The following is a 15,666-nucleotide window of genomic DNA, read 5'->3' as shown; positions in this document are numbered from 1 at the left end:
AAGTATATCTAATTATACATTTGTACAAGATAGAAACATATATTTTATTTTTCATCAAAAGTCTGAAACTTATGGAAACAGAACAGAAACAGAACATGAGAATAACAGAGCATAAAACAGAGCATGAGAATTACTGAGCACAGTATATATGTTTCCAAATTCCTAATGATGTTTTATTTAATTTGGTGTCCAAATGGATCAAAACATAATTGAGGACAACACATAAGTGAACTTCCTCCAGCAGTCCCTGAAGCCGAAAAGCCGGTAGGTAATTTGATCTTGATTTTGTCTTTGTCTCCCTTCACCGTCCAGTTAAAACACTGTACTAGTGATCCGACTGTGAGACTCAGCACCAGAGAAGCGTGAGAAGCTCCAAGACATCCTCGCCTTCCACTCCCAAACGCAAGATAATTCACATCTTGACCTTTTAGCTCCAACATATATTGCTGGTAATAATAACCAATCTTCCTCTCTATGTTTTGTTCCACCACAAGAAACCTCTCAGGCATAAACTTGTCAGGGTCTTTGTATGTGGTCGGATCGCGCATTATACCGTAAGCATTGATGAAGATCTTAGTCCCGGATTTTACATCGTACCCGTTGATCTTCATGTCAGTGTTGCTTTCTCTGCGTAGTAATGGTCCAACTGGATGAAGTCTCAATGTCTCCTTGATTGCTGCTTGCAAGTAAGGAAGCTTCTGCAGATCTGATTCTTTGAGTAACCGATACGTTGTTCCTATAACCGATTTGATCTCGTCTCTGATCTTCGCGAAGATATCCGGATGGTTTATTAGCTCAGTCATTGTCCATTGTAAAGCTGCAGAAGTTGTATCTAAGCTCGCCATGAACAACTCCTGCAAACAAGGTACCAAATATTCTTATTGACGTTCATTCTAACGAATCTAAAGGAAACTGAGCAAGATAGCTTACAAGGATGAAGAACTTGATCTGATTCATAGTCAATTTGAGCTCAGCTTTTGGATCATTATACGTGTCTAACAAGATATCGACGATATCTTTATCTTTCTCCTCTTCGTCGTTGCTTTTATATTCCTTCAGTATCTTCTCAACCAACGCACCGTACCGCCAAATGGAGGATCTAAGCTTCTTACCATTCCCAAACACATCTAGATCCCGGAATGGTCCAAACAGCTCCATGAATCCAAAACTTGTGGCACAAGCCATTATATCGCTCACTATCTTCCTGATCTCAATGGGAAGATTCGAGTTTTGGCTGCAACGTTTCCCCATAACCATCTTCGACAGAATCTTTGTGGTCAAAGCAGTGAACTCCAAACCAAGATTGCACGCCTCTTTATTCTTTGATATCTCAACAAGCGATCTCAGTAAAGCTAACGTTTCCTCCTCTCTTATATCAACAAATCGATCGAGCTGATAACCCGCGAATAGCTTAGTCATGCATAGCTTCTTCATGAACCTCCAGTAAGGTCCATAAGGTGCATTAAAGAACTCAGATCCTTTATAAACATTGAACTGTCTCGGACCAAAGACGAACTTGGAAGCGAAATCAGCGTCGTGAGTCTTGAGGATTTGTTTAGCCGTGTCGGAATCTGAGACAACGAGGACTCGGAGTGATCCTATGCGTATGGTCATTAAAGGACCGTACGTGAGAGCCAAGGCTTGTAGTGAACGAGGTAGACTAGAACGTAGGAGATGCATATGACCGAGAATGGGAAGTCCTCGTGGACCTGGAGGAAGACCATTATTGCGACGGCTAGAGAAGCTGAAGAGTCTAGGAAGAAGGAAGATGGTAATGAATGTGATGAAGAAGATGAGATATGAACAAGGTGTGTAATTCATAAACAGATTCATTGTAGTAACCGTATCTCTGAATATGTGTGTTGTTAGTGCTGATTAGAGGTTAATTAGGATTAAACATGTGTATTAAGATGTTATTTAATGGTTATGTCGTTTCTGTAAAACTTGTCTTCTTGCCACGAAGGATCTATGAATCCATGATTCTTTTATGGTATTATTTTATTAAATTATATTACATTTTTTTTTTAATTAAATAATAAATTGCGAAAAAAAAAAACTGAAAGGTCACTAAACCAATTCTCACCTACAATGGCGGGGAAGGCGAAAAAATTGGCGCCCAGAGATAAGCAATAATAAGTTCGCCGACTCAAATCAATTAGTGCGAGTTTATTCTTCTTTTATCATCACGAAAATCGAAGGGTGTATCGATCTAATTAGGGGTTCAGTGAGAGATGGGTAGGAAAAAGAAATCTAGGGCTTCGACAACCGAGGAAGATGAGATTGAGAGTGGTAATGATGGGCGATCTTCTGAGACTAGTCTTTACCAGGTAATTACGGGTTTAAATAGGGAATTAAACTTTTGTTACTTAACCCCAGATCCTAGTTTTTCACAATGCCTGCGGTAAGTTTGGGTTATCGGGTTTGGGAGTATCGTGATTCTGATGAAACTAGTTTGAAATTTTTCTTAATTTCTCATAAAAAAAATTCATGTCTTCTTATGTTTTGATGTCTCAATTTAAGTTGATTTGGAATACTACACTTTGTTTATCATAGGGTTTTTGTTGTTCTTGTATGTGAATTAGTAGTGATCTGATTTGATTAGGATTTGTGATTTGATTTTGTGTGAAACTAAACTCCATTTCTCTCTTTCTCTCTTTACTAAAAGGTTCTTGGAGTTGAAAGAACAGCTACTTCACAGGAAATAAGAAAAGCTTATCATAAATTGGCGTTGCGGCTTCACCCAGATAAAAATCAGGATGATATGGTTTTTTTTTTTTAAAACTCTTTTCTTGGTCTACCCTTGAGATTTTGTTCTTATGACTTTGTGATTTCGGGTTCATTTACATGAAATTTCTGCTCTTGTTATATACAAATACAGGAAGCTAAAGAGAAATTCCAGCAGCTTCAAAAAGTGATATCAATTCTTGGGGATGAAGAGAAAAGGGCTGTCTATGATCAAACTGGCTCTGTTGATGATGCTGTCAGTCTCTCTCTCTCTCTCTTTCTTGTTTTATCATGGTGCTTTTAGTGGAATCCCTCAAAGCAGTCTCTTTTACTTAGAAACCATTTTAACTTCTGTAATAGTATTATGAGATTTCCTATTATAACCTGGGTATTTTCTGTGCTTGTTAGGATCTTTCCGGTGATGTATTTGAGAATTTACGGGATTTCTTCAAGGCCATGTTCAAGAAGGTAGTAGCAACTTTCACAAGTGATACCTTTTACACATTTTTACTTCTGCTGCTTACACTAACTTCTTTTTTTTTTTATATCGCTACTTATATAGGTCACCGAAGCAGATATAGAAGAGTTTGAGGCAGACTACAGGGGATCTGAGACTGAGAAGAAAGACTTACTTGAGCTCTTCACCAAGTTTAAGGGTAAAATGAACAGGTAATTCATCCTCCTTTGTTTTTTTTATATGGTTGAGGTTGTGAGTTGATAATGTATATTTCCTTCCCAGGCTTTTCTGCTCAATGATTTGCTCAGACCCCAAGCTTGATTCACACCGTTTCAAAGACATTCTTGATGAGGCCATTGCAGCAGGTAGTTTACCTTTCTGTGACTAGTTCATACGTCTTGCAAGATTATCTTATCATATCACGAATCCTTGACGTTAGAAAATGAGCTTTCCTTTTATTTGTACATCGATGAATGTTGATAACACAATATAATCGATGTTGTGCCCTCTCCAGTTATAGTATGAGTGTAAGATGCACTATATTTCTTGAGCTATGTGTTTGATATATCAGTATCCATCTAAATTTGCAAGCTAATTCACTGATTTCAGCTTGGCTCTAGTCTAGTTAAGATTCTGATCTGAAATCGATGTAAGCCTGGGAGGGTTGCTGATTAATAAGTGTTGTGTAATACAACTGGTTTCCTTTTCAGGGGAAGTGAAGTCAAGCAAGGCATATGAGAAATGGGCAAAGAAGATTTCAGAAACGAAACCGCCCACCAGTCCATCGAGGAAGAGGAAGAAGTAAGATCGATGCCTCTGTTTCAGTTATATCCACAAATCAAACTTGACCTTATTGTTGACCACCTCGCTTCAATTTGCATATACTACTTACTTGTAGGTCAGCAAAGGATTCAGAGCAAGACCTCTGCATGTTGATTGCGCAGCGAAGAGATGAGAGGAAAGTGAAGGTGGATTCAATGTTTTCGTCGCTCATCTCTAGGTATGGTGGTAATGCTGAAGCAGAGCCCACTGAAGAAGAATTTGAAGCTGCCCAGAGAAGGATTGAAAGCAGAAGACCATCCAAGAAGTCAAGAACTTAAAAGGTTATATAGAGCAGAGTTGTCTTCTAGTAGTTTGTGATGGAACAAGAAATGTTTATTTTGTTTTAAAATTGCATCAATTTCCACAATTCGCAAATATATTTGATCATTACTTAATATATACAGAAATTATGTCGTGAAAACAAAAGAAGGAGATTGATTAATAAGATGGACTAGACTGAACCCAAACGGTAAAAGTAGAAAAACTCTTTTCTTTGACGAACTATCTTCTTCTCCAAGAAAGCAATTAGGGTTTATCTTTTGAAGCGATGGGTTGTTGTTCATCAGATTGCTTTGTCTACTTCATCCTCTCCATAGCTTTAGCTTTCATGGCCGTCTCAAGTACTCTACGTTCACCTCCATATTCCGACACCATAGTTCCCATTGCTTCTTCCAATTTCTCTTCGTCTTCTCTCGCTTTAAACGCCTCAAACACTCTACGCCAATCCAATTTCAAAGCAATCGCCACTCTCCTCCACATATCCCCCGAGATCTTCCTCTCATCTTCTCCCAACACAACCATCTTTGCCATCGAAGATGCTTCCTTTTTCAACACGTCATCCCTTCATCCTTTGTTTTTCAAGCAGCTTCTTCAGTATCACACACTTCCTTTTATGCTGCCGATGAACGACCTTCTCAAGAAGCCTCAAGGAACCTGTATCCACACGCTTCTCCGCCACAAGAGTGTCCAAATCTCCACCGTGGATCAAGAATCAAGAAGAGTCGAAGTGAATCATGTCCGGATTTCACATCCCGACATGTATCTTGGAGATTCATTGGTCATTCACGGCGTTCTTGGACCGTTCTCTCCTCTGCAACCTCACAGTGATCATATTCTCCAGTCATCTTTATGTCAACCTAATACAAACACAACCAGTGTCGACGACGACAACTACGTTCCGGTTAAGATAGATTGGACTCGGATCGTTCAGCTCCTAAGTTCAAACGGGTTTGTGTCGTTTGCAATTGGACTGCACTCTGTTCTCAACAGGATCGTTAACGATCATCATCATCACAAGAACTTAACAGGAGTAACGATTCCAGCCACACCGAATCTTGTGTCGTTGTCATCTGCTTCTCCGTATCTGTATGAAGTAGTGAGACATCACATTCTTGTTCAACGGCTTACCAACAAAGATTTAGCTTCAATGCCTGATAAAGCCTCGGTGAAGACAATGGATCCATACCAAGATCTCATCATCACCAGATCAAGAGACGTTGTTAATTCGTCTGGAGGAGATTTCATGATATCAGGAGTTGAGATTATAGATCCAGATATGTTCTCTTCTTCAAACTTTGTAATCCATGGGATATCTCACACTCTAGAGATCCCACATGCATAATAATCCTTTGTAGCCTATACAACATTAATTCTTTTGATTTTATATTTTTATGCGTTAATAAGGAAAAACATTCATTTTTCTGAATTTCTCACTTTCAAACCAATGCTATTAAAATGAAAAAAAAAATTATTTATACTGCAAGATAACAAACAAAATTGACGTCTATATAGTTTTTTCAAATTAGAAAATTAAATTATATAATAATAATAACTTGCTGCTACTTGAAGGAAAGAAAGCTGTTTAATCAGTGGCGGATCTAGGAAAGAATTTTATCAGTGGCAACAACCATGTTTTACAAAACACATAATAACGTTTGAACAAAATATCTTATAAAAGTATCCTACGCTCACTCATAGTCTGAAATCTTTTAATCACCTTTTCATTAGTGACCAATCTAAATAAATCTTTCTCAATATAACATACTAAACAATCGCTTAAAAACTGATCTCCAATTCTGTTGCGTGATGATGTCTTCACTAGTTTCATTGCAGAGAAACACCTTTCCACACTTGCAGTAGCCACATGCAAAGTTAAAACTAACTTCAGCAGTCTATAAACCAAAGGATGCGCAAGATGCTTTCTTGTTTCCACCATAAGACGAGAAAGATCTCCAAGATTCTTCAAATTCTTGAATCTTATATCGGCGCATATATTGCCGATGTAGATTCCGAGTTGTTGTTCAAGACATAAACAATCCCCAAAACTAAAGTCCTCTGGGTAAAATCCAGCCAATCTCATCAACTTTGTCTTGTCAAACTCATGAAACGAGTCAAGAGGACTTAAAGAAGCCATACAAATAAGTAGTTCAGTGTTTACCTCGGTAAAACGATCACTAAACTCCTGAAGTTGCATATCCAAAACAGTATAGAAACAATTAACCTTGTAATGATGCATAGTGGTTATGTTGGTTTTTTTTCTTGGCTTCCTTGAATCAACAAAATCTTCATCCATCTTGAGCACTTCAAAATTATGTTTCTCACAAAAATCAGAAACATTAATCAGAAATGAATCCCATCCACCATCTCGTAGTTTTTGTAATTCTCGCTTAGTTGATTCAACCAGTGACATGGCATTCAAAATATCTTGATCCTTCCTTTGCAAAGCCATCGATAAATTCTCGGTCATCCCCAAGATGAGTAACATTAGTTGCATATAGAACACACAATCAAATGTATGAAAGTACTTGAGAAGACCATATGCTTGACGTCTTTTTGAGTCATCAACTCCTTCATCTTGAATATACTCAAGAACTTCAATGATAGAAGGAAACAACTCAACCATACGCAATAACGTTTTGTGATGAGAATTCCAACGAGTACTTCCGGGCCTTTGAAGAGAAAGCTCTTGATTCAATCTTGTTCCAGTGCTAATGTCACCACTACTAATTCCCTCCTGCACTTTATTCCGATAACTTTCTCGAATCATATCCTTCCTCTTACAAGAAGCTCCAACCACATTCAACATAGTAGAAACCATGTCAAAAAAATCACCAACACTAAAGTGTTTTTTAGCAACTGCAACGACCACCAGCTGAAGTTGATGAGCAAAACAATGGACGTAATATGCAGAACTGTTTTCCCTAGCAACCAATGATCTAAGCCCATTGAACTCACCCTTCATATTACTTGCTCCGTCATAACCTTGTCCTCTAACCTTTGTCAAGCTTAACCCATATTTTGCAAATAAACCATCAATTGCAGACTTCAGAGATAAAGAAGATGTTTCTTTCACATGAAGAACTCCAACAAATCTTTCTTTAATTGCTCCACTCTTATCAACAAACCGAAAAACAACAGCCATTTGTTCCTTGTCAGAGATATCTGCAGACTCATCAACCAACAAAGCAAACACATCATGATCAATTTCTTCTATGATAGATTTCACAACTTCTTCTGCAAAAGAGTTTGCAATATCCTTTTGAATCACTGGAGAAATCATCTGGTTATTTTTTTGGAGCATTCTCCAAAATAACCTTATGTGCACCATCATTTTGTTCTCCAGTGTATCTAATGAGCTCTAAAAAATTATCTCTATTAGCAGACTCTTTTGATTCATCATGACCACGAAAAGGTAACCCTTGTCTCAACAAGTACCTGGAAGCATCAATCGAAGCATTCAACCAGACGCGATACTCCTTTTTTACGACATCGTCTTGCTTATGCAAAGCATGTACAATAGACTGAGCTTGATTCAACAAATCATCACATTTCCTAGCAGCAATCTTATGAAATGTGTTGGGTGTATCACCCATATGATCCCTTAGTGACTCAGGCTTATTCCACAGAGAAAAACCTTCTTCCACAAACGCATAATTGTTGCCTCTTTTTGGTATCTCATCTTTAAATAAATAACAACACAAGCAATAAGCTTTATTAGTCGATGTACTATACTCTAACCAGGTAGAGTATTTACCAAACCAAGCTGAATTAAATCGCCTCAATGCAGTTCCAATTCTTTTCTGAGGAAATATATGATCATAAGGTTGACATGGACCTCTAGTTAAGTACTTGCGCCTTACTTCATCTCTTTGATTTGGATGATAATCCAATATTCTTTTTCTTTGAGCAGGATCCCACGGCAAATCATCCAAATTATCATAAATATTTGAAGCAGAAGTTGGTTTGTAATATCGCTCCATTGTTTTATCTGCAAAACTCAACTGCTCAATTATGTTTCTAAAATCAAAGTAGAAAAGGAAAGAGACTCAGACACCCGTAGAAATATAACAAAACATCTAATAAAAAAGGATCAACTTAAATTCTAGAAGCATAGAAGAAGCAAAAACGTTACCTGAATATGAGATTTTGCGTCTTTAATGGAAACGAACAAAACAAATTTTGGCTAAAAAACGAAATCAGAAAGAAAAGAAGCTGAAAAGTCTCACGTTTTAGTTGTGTAATGGAGAATGAGATAAAACCAACTAAAACGAAATGAGCTTGTAGTATTCTTTTTATCAACTAAATGGGCTTCCAATTGTAACAAAATAAATTAGGCTTTCAATTCAACACAAAAATCCAAATTTATGTATTGATAAAAAACGTAGATATAAAAATGTTGGGGGCATTAAATATTTTTTTAGCAGATGCAAAAATTAAAATGGTAATAAATAACTCTTGTTTCTGAAATTTTAACCGTGGCAGCTGCCTCTCTTTACCGTGACGTGGGTCCGCCCTTGTGTTTAATGTAATTGATTTATTTTGGATATATTTTATTAGAAAAAAAAAAAAAAAAAAAAAAAAAAAAAAAAACGCATGCACCTGATTCCTTACCAAACAAGAGACTTGTTAGCTGACATATAATAATTGAACAAAAAAAACGTCAGTTTACGGACTGACCTGCCATATTCAAGAGATTCTAGACACAATGAATAAACCAAACCTCTATATATAGTTAATAAATTCAACATGCAACTGAAATAGAAAATTTGGAGTCTTCGATACTACTATACTCAATCTCGAGATTATCGTGGCACATAAAATTCTCAAGGCGTATCCTAACGATTGTACCGGAGCTAGGTCGCTGATCCTTGAAAGAATCGCCATGTTCATGTTCATCCATCTCTGTGGCTTTCTTTCTAGGGTTTTCGCACTCTCTCTAGCATCGAAGGATGAGTACACTAAAAGATGTTCAATGCGCGGGAACAACAACAAACACGTGCGATATTTTAATTGGTTAGAAAGTACCTCATCCTCGTTTGGACATAATCAAAATACTCCCAACAGTAAAGTTTAGGAGTTTGCATATGATTTATTTACCCTCTATGAATTATTATTATTAATTCATCATCTTCTGTTTTTCTACTTTTTATTGCAAATTTTTTTTTATATTTATTTTCTTTTTTTAGGATTTTGATTCCACCCCGAATGAAGTCAATTCTTGTTTGACCAATGAAGTACATATAACCAATTTCTCAAGAAGAAAAATAATGAAATTTGGAGTACAAAAGTTCCAAGTTTCTCTTCCTCTGTAAAAACCAAATCAACGAAACCCGTTCCCTAGCTACTAGGATAAATCATAGCGCGGGCTCCTGGTAACCAACATCCGGTTTCCTTGTTCCACTCAGCTTCACAGACGTAACAGAACTGGTATCCGCATCTGCGAGGATTTCACAAGACAAAAAGAACCAAAATCAATATACAATTAATTAATAAACAAATGTGCAACACATTATATAATTAATAACAAGAGCCATGAGTCAAGAGAGAGAGAGAGAGAGAGCGTACGAGCAGGTAATACGGTTGCAACGTAGATCAATTACAAGCACCGACTTGCAATTCCTGCATATCCTCCATCCTAATCTCTTAGCCTTAGCTTCTAAACGTGCCGCAGGAGATGTCTGATAAGTCTCTGTTTCACGGAATACATCACATGTCATGTTATAGACTTATAGTGCCATTCTGTTCTGCAGTTGTCGCAGTAACAAAAACCCACAGTCCATGCACTTTCTGGCTCCTCCTGACAGCTCAGCATCAACGAAGAACTTTTTTGAGTACTCAGTGATTTTGGCCTTGGGCATTAAAACGGTACATTCGGGTGACGCACAGTGTACTCTGTTGTCCCTTTTTCGGGTCATATGAGCAAGCAGCGCACTCTCCGAAAGATATTCAGTCATGTGTCTAAGCCGCACAGGATCCAACCAAGTTGCAACCCAAGCTTGGGCACTTTACTGGTTTATGCCAATCCAGTGCCTCGTCGACTTGTCTCTTAATGCAAGCAACGCAGAAGCGGTGGAAACAACCAGGTACCTCAAACTTGTTATCACATGAGACGTCTTCACAGCATATTGGACAAGTCTCCATGTAGACGTGACCTTCACGCCACCTGATCTGGGAAGCTATAGCAGCTCTGGCATGCTCAAGGACAAAAGTGATGCCCCCACTGCTCACAGTCACAGATGCAGGAAGTGCTTCGCAAGACGAGAATCTGCTCTGAAGAAGAGCCACTTCCTTCACAAGTGTTGCTACACTGGACTCGTTTGGTTCAGCTTTACCTGTTACCTGTCACACATACAATAGAAATTATAAGAAAAAATCATGAGTCATAAAAAAAACCTAACAAATACACTGAAGAATACTATATATGTCGATCGCCTACTAATGGGTGGGGTTCAGTAAATAAATTACGTATTGTAAGATATTGGAATCATCACAGAAGAATGTGACCCTTGCCAAATCGAGCTCCAACGCCCACTTCAACCCATGAACTACGGCCGCCAATTCCGCAACTTGCTGGTGTGTGGACTCTTCATCTCCCAGAGCTTTCTTCATCTCATATAGTCGGTTATCCTCGGGGTCACAGATGGCCACACCAAAACCACCGATCTGCCTAGTCTCGTCCTTAACCACCTCTTCACTCACCAAACCCTTGCAGTATAACCGATAGGACGTCTCACACATCGTGTAAGGCTTCCCAAATTGGTCGGATCGAAAGATAGGAATTAGGGTTCTACGGTCTGATTTCATCCCATACCACTAAACTTGATTAGTACAAAAAGAAAACCTAATTTCCCTAAGGCCAAATAACACAGATGTTTTACCTTTCGGGGGAAGAGGTTAGGGGTTATGTGGATGTTATCGACCGTCTATGGAATCGGAATCGGAATCAATCGCGGGCGGATGAGCAACGGCTGAATCACTGGAAAGATTACAGAGTCGATAAAATTCTGGGGATTAAAAACCTCTCTAGCCCTTTTCTTCCGCTAGGTAAGTTGGGAAGTCCAACATAACGGGTGCAAATGGTTGCACAATTGAAAAGGTAGAAGGAGTTGAAAAAAATTATTCAACCAAGTTTCACCATTTGATTGGAAGAGGTTGAAAAAGTTGGAAAAATCTATTCAACTCATTCAACCTCAAAATTTGGAAAAATAAACTAATCCTACAGAAAAAATGTTCAACTTGTTCAACCACTATTTTGGAGATGAATGAGTTGAATATTTTCCAACTCAATTTTGTTCAACTCATTTTTTCAATTTTATGCAACCATTTGCAGCCAAGGCCCCTTCTTTTTTTTTTGGTCCAACTCAATTCATAAAAGGGAACCCCTAATTCTCACTACCCCTCCTCTTTTACAATATTATCAAAAGAGACCCCAACTTAACCTTCCTTATTTTTTTATATTTAAAAATTTAATTAATATTTTCTACAAATAAAAGTAACCAATAATAAAGCTGAGAGCATAATTTTGAGGTAGTCTTAAATTTATAGATTTTCCAGTTCTAAACATTATTAATTTATATATACAAGTTACATTGTACTTGATACACTTTGCTTAATTTAAATGTTTTTTTTCTATATTTGCTTTTTTATTTTTGGGTTTGTTTTCCTTATGTTTTGCTTATTTTTTATGTTATATAATTATACTATATCAAAGAATGTTGTAACTTGTAACAAAAGATGATTATATAGTTTATACAACATACGTGAGACATACATACGATGCATCAAATGTCTAATATATGATTCGAATTTGATATGAGACTTTTTGGATTTTCCCAATTGTTTATTCATTGTTTCATCATGATACAATGTGTAAGCCATGTACAATAATTTATTTATCTTTTGTGTTAAGCCATGTACAATAACTTATCTTATCTTTTCCCAAATCAGCATCTTGACATGAGCCCTGATGATATTATCAAACTCCTTGGTCAGTTCACAGACCAAATCCATCCACCATTCACAATAATTCCCAACAACTCGCTAATTTGTTAGAAGAATGCCAAGTATTAACCAGAGGCGGATACAGAGCATAGAGGGGTTGGGCACGTGCCAAACACTGATTTTTTCAAAAAAAGAATTTATATATAATTTTAATATATTAACTTTGATTTAAGTAGATAGAAAAGTTGTTCCACCGTTTGTATTGAAACAAAAGATCTCCAAACCAATTTCATAATTAATGTTTCAGCCCAAAATAATTAAACAGAAAAAAGTTCATAATACTTTTTTAGTCGTGCAATGATAGATTAGTCCTAGTTTCTTTTTAACAACGATAGGCATTGACCTAGTTTCTTTCTATCGACAACTAAATTGTTTCTCTGCTGTTTTTTTACTTTTCCTTAATTCTCAAGCTATCAAACATGTCCACCGTAAATACTTTCTTATTAATTTATATTAAAATTACAGTAGAAGAAACTAAATTTTGTTCAGTTTTAGATGAAATCTTGTTCGTTCGTTATTTATATCTTTATAAGGCATGTTTGTTGTCTTTTATATGATAATTCATTGATATACCAATTTTGTAATCTAAACTTCGTTTTTACTATGTTAATAATTTAATATAATTGTGTTTTTGTTAGGTTCCAATTCATAGTTATTTCAAAAGAAAGTTTGAAGCACCGTATGAAAAAACTCCTGTAGATTTGCCTTGGGATCCAGCAGATAGAAAAAAAATATTATAGTATCATCCTAATGAAAGAGATGAGGTAAGACGCAAATATTTGATTAGAGGTCCTTGTCAACCTAGAGGTCATGATTTTCCTAAAACACTATCAGGAGAAAAGTTGAGAAGATTCAATCCAGAATGGTTTGATCTCTATAGCAGTTGGTTGGAATACAGTGTGAAAACAGATAAAACTTATTGTTTGTTTTGCTACTTGTTTAGAGATTACACAGAAAATAAAGGTGGAAGTGATGCATTTGTTACAAAAGGGTTTAATACTTGGAAAAATCCCCAGAGTTTAAGAGATCATGTAGGATCGTTGAATAGCTTTCACAATAATGCATTAAAAAATGCTGATGCTTTGATGAAGCAAAGTCAATCAATTGTTCATGCTTTTTATAAGCAAGATAACATAGTCAAAAATGAATACAAAATCAGATTGAATGCTTCAATTGATTGTTGTAGATATTTACTACGACAAGAATTATCTTTTAGAGGTCATGATGAGTCAATGGAATCAGCTAATAGGGGAAATTTTTTAGAGCTTGTGAAATATACTGCAGGGCAGAATGAGCTAGTAAGCAAAGTTGTGTTGGAGAATGCTCCAAAAAATAATCAGATGATATGTCCTGAAATTCAGAAATATATAGTGCATTGCTTTGCAGAGGAAGTTATTAGATTTATAATTCAAGAAGTTGATCATGATGTATTTTGCTTGTTGGTGGATGAATCTGCAGATGTTTCTGATAAAGAACAAATGACAGTGGTTTTTTGTTTTGTTGATAAACATGGGACAATCAAAGAAAGATTTATTGGTCTTGTCCATGTTAAAGAAACAACTTCTGCATCTCTGAAATGTGCTATTGATTCATTGTTTGTCAAACATGGTTTGAGTATGAAACAATTAAGAGGACAGGGCTATGATGGAGCAAGTAATATGAAAGGTGAATTCAATGGGTTAAGATCTCTCATTTTGAGAGAAAATAGTTCTGCTTATTATATCCATTGTTTTGCTCATCAGCTTCAGTTAGTTGTCGTGGCAGTTGCTAAAAAGCATTTTGAAGTTGGAGACTTCTTTGATATGATTTCTGTTTTGGTAAATGTGGTTGGAACTTCTTGTAAGAGAAAGGATATGATTCGAGAAGAATATCGAAAAAGAATCGAGGAAGGAATCAGTCGAGGTGAAATTAAGACAGGAAAAGGATTGAATCAAGAACTCTCACTACAGAGACCTGGTAATACTTGTTGGGATTCTCACTACACAACATTACTGCGGTTGGTTGATTTATTTTCTATTATCATTAAAGTACTTGAGTATATCGAAAAGGATGGTTCTGATAGTACCAAAAGACGACAAGCTAATGGTCTTCTTAAATATTTTAATACCTTTGATTTTGTGTTCTACCTGCAATTGATGTTGCTTATCCTTGGTCTCACGAATAGTTTATCAGTGGCTTTACAAAGGAAAGACCAAGACATTTTGAATGCTATGAGCCTAGTGAAATCCACCAAACAGCAATTATGCAAGCTCCGAGATGATGGATGGGATTCTCTTCTTACTAAAGTTTTTGTTTTTTGTGAGAATCATGACACTGAGTTGCTCATTATGGATGACGAATTTGTTGACCCAAGAAAGCCAATAAAAAGAAGCAACATGACCAACTTGCATCATTATCAAGTGGAGTGCTTTTACACTGTATTAGATATGCAAATTCAGGAGTTTAATGATCGTTTTGATGAGGTAAACACTGAATTACTTGGTTGTGTTGCTTCTTTAAGTCTTATTGATTCATTTCATGAGTTTGATCCGTTGAAGGTTATGAGATTATCTGAGTTTTATCCCAAAGATTTTACTTCTGTCGATCGAATATCACTTGAACACCAACTTGGTTTGTACATCGATAATATCCGGGAAGATGAAAGATTTGCTAATTTGAAGAGTCTGGGGGATCTTGCACATGTGATTGTAGAGACAAGGAAATATCTTTCGTATCCTCAGGTTTATCGACTTCTGAAGCTAGTTTTGACTTTACCTATAGCCACGACAACGGTTGAAAGATGTTTTTCTGCAATGAACATTGTGAAGACTAGTTTGCGCAACCGTATTGGTGATAAGTTTCTAAATGATTGTTTAGTCTCTTTTATTGAAAAGGAATTATTTGATAAGATGACAAATGAAATAGTGATGAAAATGTTTCAGGATATGAAAGAACGTAGGATAACTTTATAAATTTGTTTTGTTGTAAAACTTATTATTATTTTTATTTTAACAACTTATTTTCATATCGTTATAATTTTTTATAAAAAAAATTAATATTATTTTGTGCCCCGGGTTAAAATATGTTCTAGATCAGCCATTCGTATTAACTGTTGTCAATGGAATGACAATCACATCATCATAGAGTTCCGCTGTGAGTGTTGGACATATAAATTATGCTTCTTTCGTAGCATGGTGGGATATATCTTAAAGCTGGACGGTGCTGCTTTACCTGAACATTGTCGTTCGAGTGTTGTTTGTCACTGGAGCTCAGACAACGTAGTTAATATGATTTGCAACTGCGTCATTTGTGGGTATGGTTTTCATTTCGACGGTTGCGAACAACAACATCAAACATTGCGGAGTCCAGGACCCTGACACTGACAAGTTTTTTTCTTCTTCTTT

The 15,666-nt window shown here is 36.5% G+C and overlaps 5 protein-coding genes, 1 non-coding gene and 1 pseudogene across 6 annotated transcripts; 3 read left to right on the top strand and 4 right to left on the bottom strand.

The window, feature by feature from the left end:
• Positions 1-27: 27 nt before the first annotated feature.
• On the bottom strand, positions 28-2,050 carry LOC104709902 (beta-amyrin 24-hydroxylase-like). Its single transcript, XM_010426443.3, has 2 exons — positions 931-2,050; positions 28-854 (listed from the first exon to the last, which is right to left on the bottom strand). Exons 1-2 carry the CDS (start codon positions 1,831-1,833, stop codon positions 174-176), a joined length of 1,584 nt encoding a protein of 527 aa, XP_010424745.1. The 5' UTR covers positions 1,834-2,050; the 3' UTR covers positions 28-173.
• On the top strand, positions 1,955-4,429 carry LOC104708413 (chaperone protein dnaJ 6). Its single transcript, XM_010424984.2, has 8 exons — positions 1,955-2,327; positions 2,666-2,764; positions 2,879-2,980; positions 3,133-3,192; positions 3,287-3,393; positions 3,464-3,546; positions 3,892-3,982; positions 4,080-4,429. Exons 1-8 carry the CDS (start codon positions 2,232-2,234, stop codon positions 4,279-4,281), a joined length of 840 nt encoding a protein of 279 aa, XP_010423286.1. The 5' UTR covers positions 1,955-2,231; the 3' UTR covers positions 4,282-4,429.
• A 121-nt stretch (positions 4,430-4,550) lies between these two features.
• Positions 4,551-5,624, top strand: LOC104709901 (fasciclin-like arabinogalactan protein 21 pseudogene; annotated as a pseudogene).
• Positions 5,625-5,950: 326 nt separating this feature from the next.
• On the bottom strand, positions 5,951-7,577 carry LOC147940518 (uncharacterized). Its single transcript, XM_087463409.1, has one exon. The coding sequence runs from the start codon at positions 7,560-7,562 to the stop codon at positions 5,952-5,954; it is 1,611 nt and encodes a 536-aa protein (XP_087319535.1). The 5' UTR covers positions 7,563-7,577; the 3' UTR covers position 5,951.
• Positions 7,567-8,262, bottom strand: LOC147940517 (uncharacterized). Its single transcript, XM_087461331.1, has one exon. It carries the CDS (start codon positions 8,260-8,262, stop codon positions 7,567-7,569), a length of 696 nt encoding a protein of 231 aa, XP_087317457.1.
• A 1,226-nt stretch (positions 8,263-9,488) lies between these two features.
• On the bottom strand, positions 9,489-11,154 carry LOC104708412 (E3 ubiquitin-protein ligase RSL1). Its single transcript, XR_015563632.1, has 3 exons — positions 10,748-11,154; positions 9,848-10,621; positions 9,489-9,719 (listed from the first exon to the last, which is right to left on the bottom strand). It is a non-coding gene; the product is annotated as an E3 ubiquitin-protein ligase RSL1 (transcript).
• Positions 11,155-12,990: 1,836 nt separating this feature from the next.
• Positions 12,991-15,234, top strand: LOC104709899 (uncharacterized). Its single transcript, XM_087460689.1, has one exon. The coding sequence runs from the start codon at positions 13,369-13,371 to the stop codon at positions 15,232-15,234; it is 1,866 nt and encodes a 621-aa protein (XP_087316815.1). The 5' UTR covers positions 12,991-13,368.
• Positions 15,235-15,666: the final 432 nt, after the last annotated feature.

This window comes from Camelina sativa, chromosome 8 (genome assembly GCF_030686135.1).
Source record: "Camelina sativa cultivar CO46 ecotype springtype chromosome 8, ASM3068613v1".
In the NCBI taxonomy this organism is placed as follows: domain Eukaryota; kingdom Viridiplantae; phylum Streptophyta; class Magnoliopsida; order Brassicales; family Brassicaceae; genus Camelina; species Camelina sativa.
Note: the sequence above shows the minus strand (reverse complement) of the source record. Positions and strands in the feature narration are given on the sequence as shown.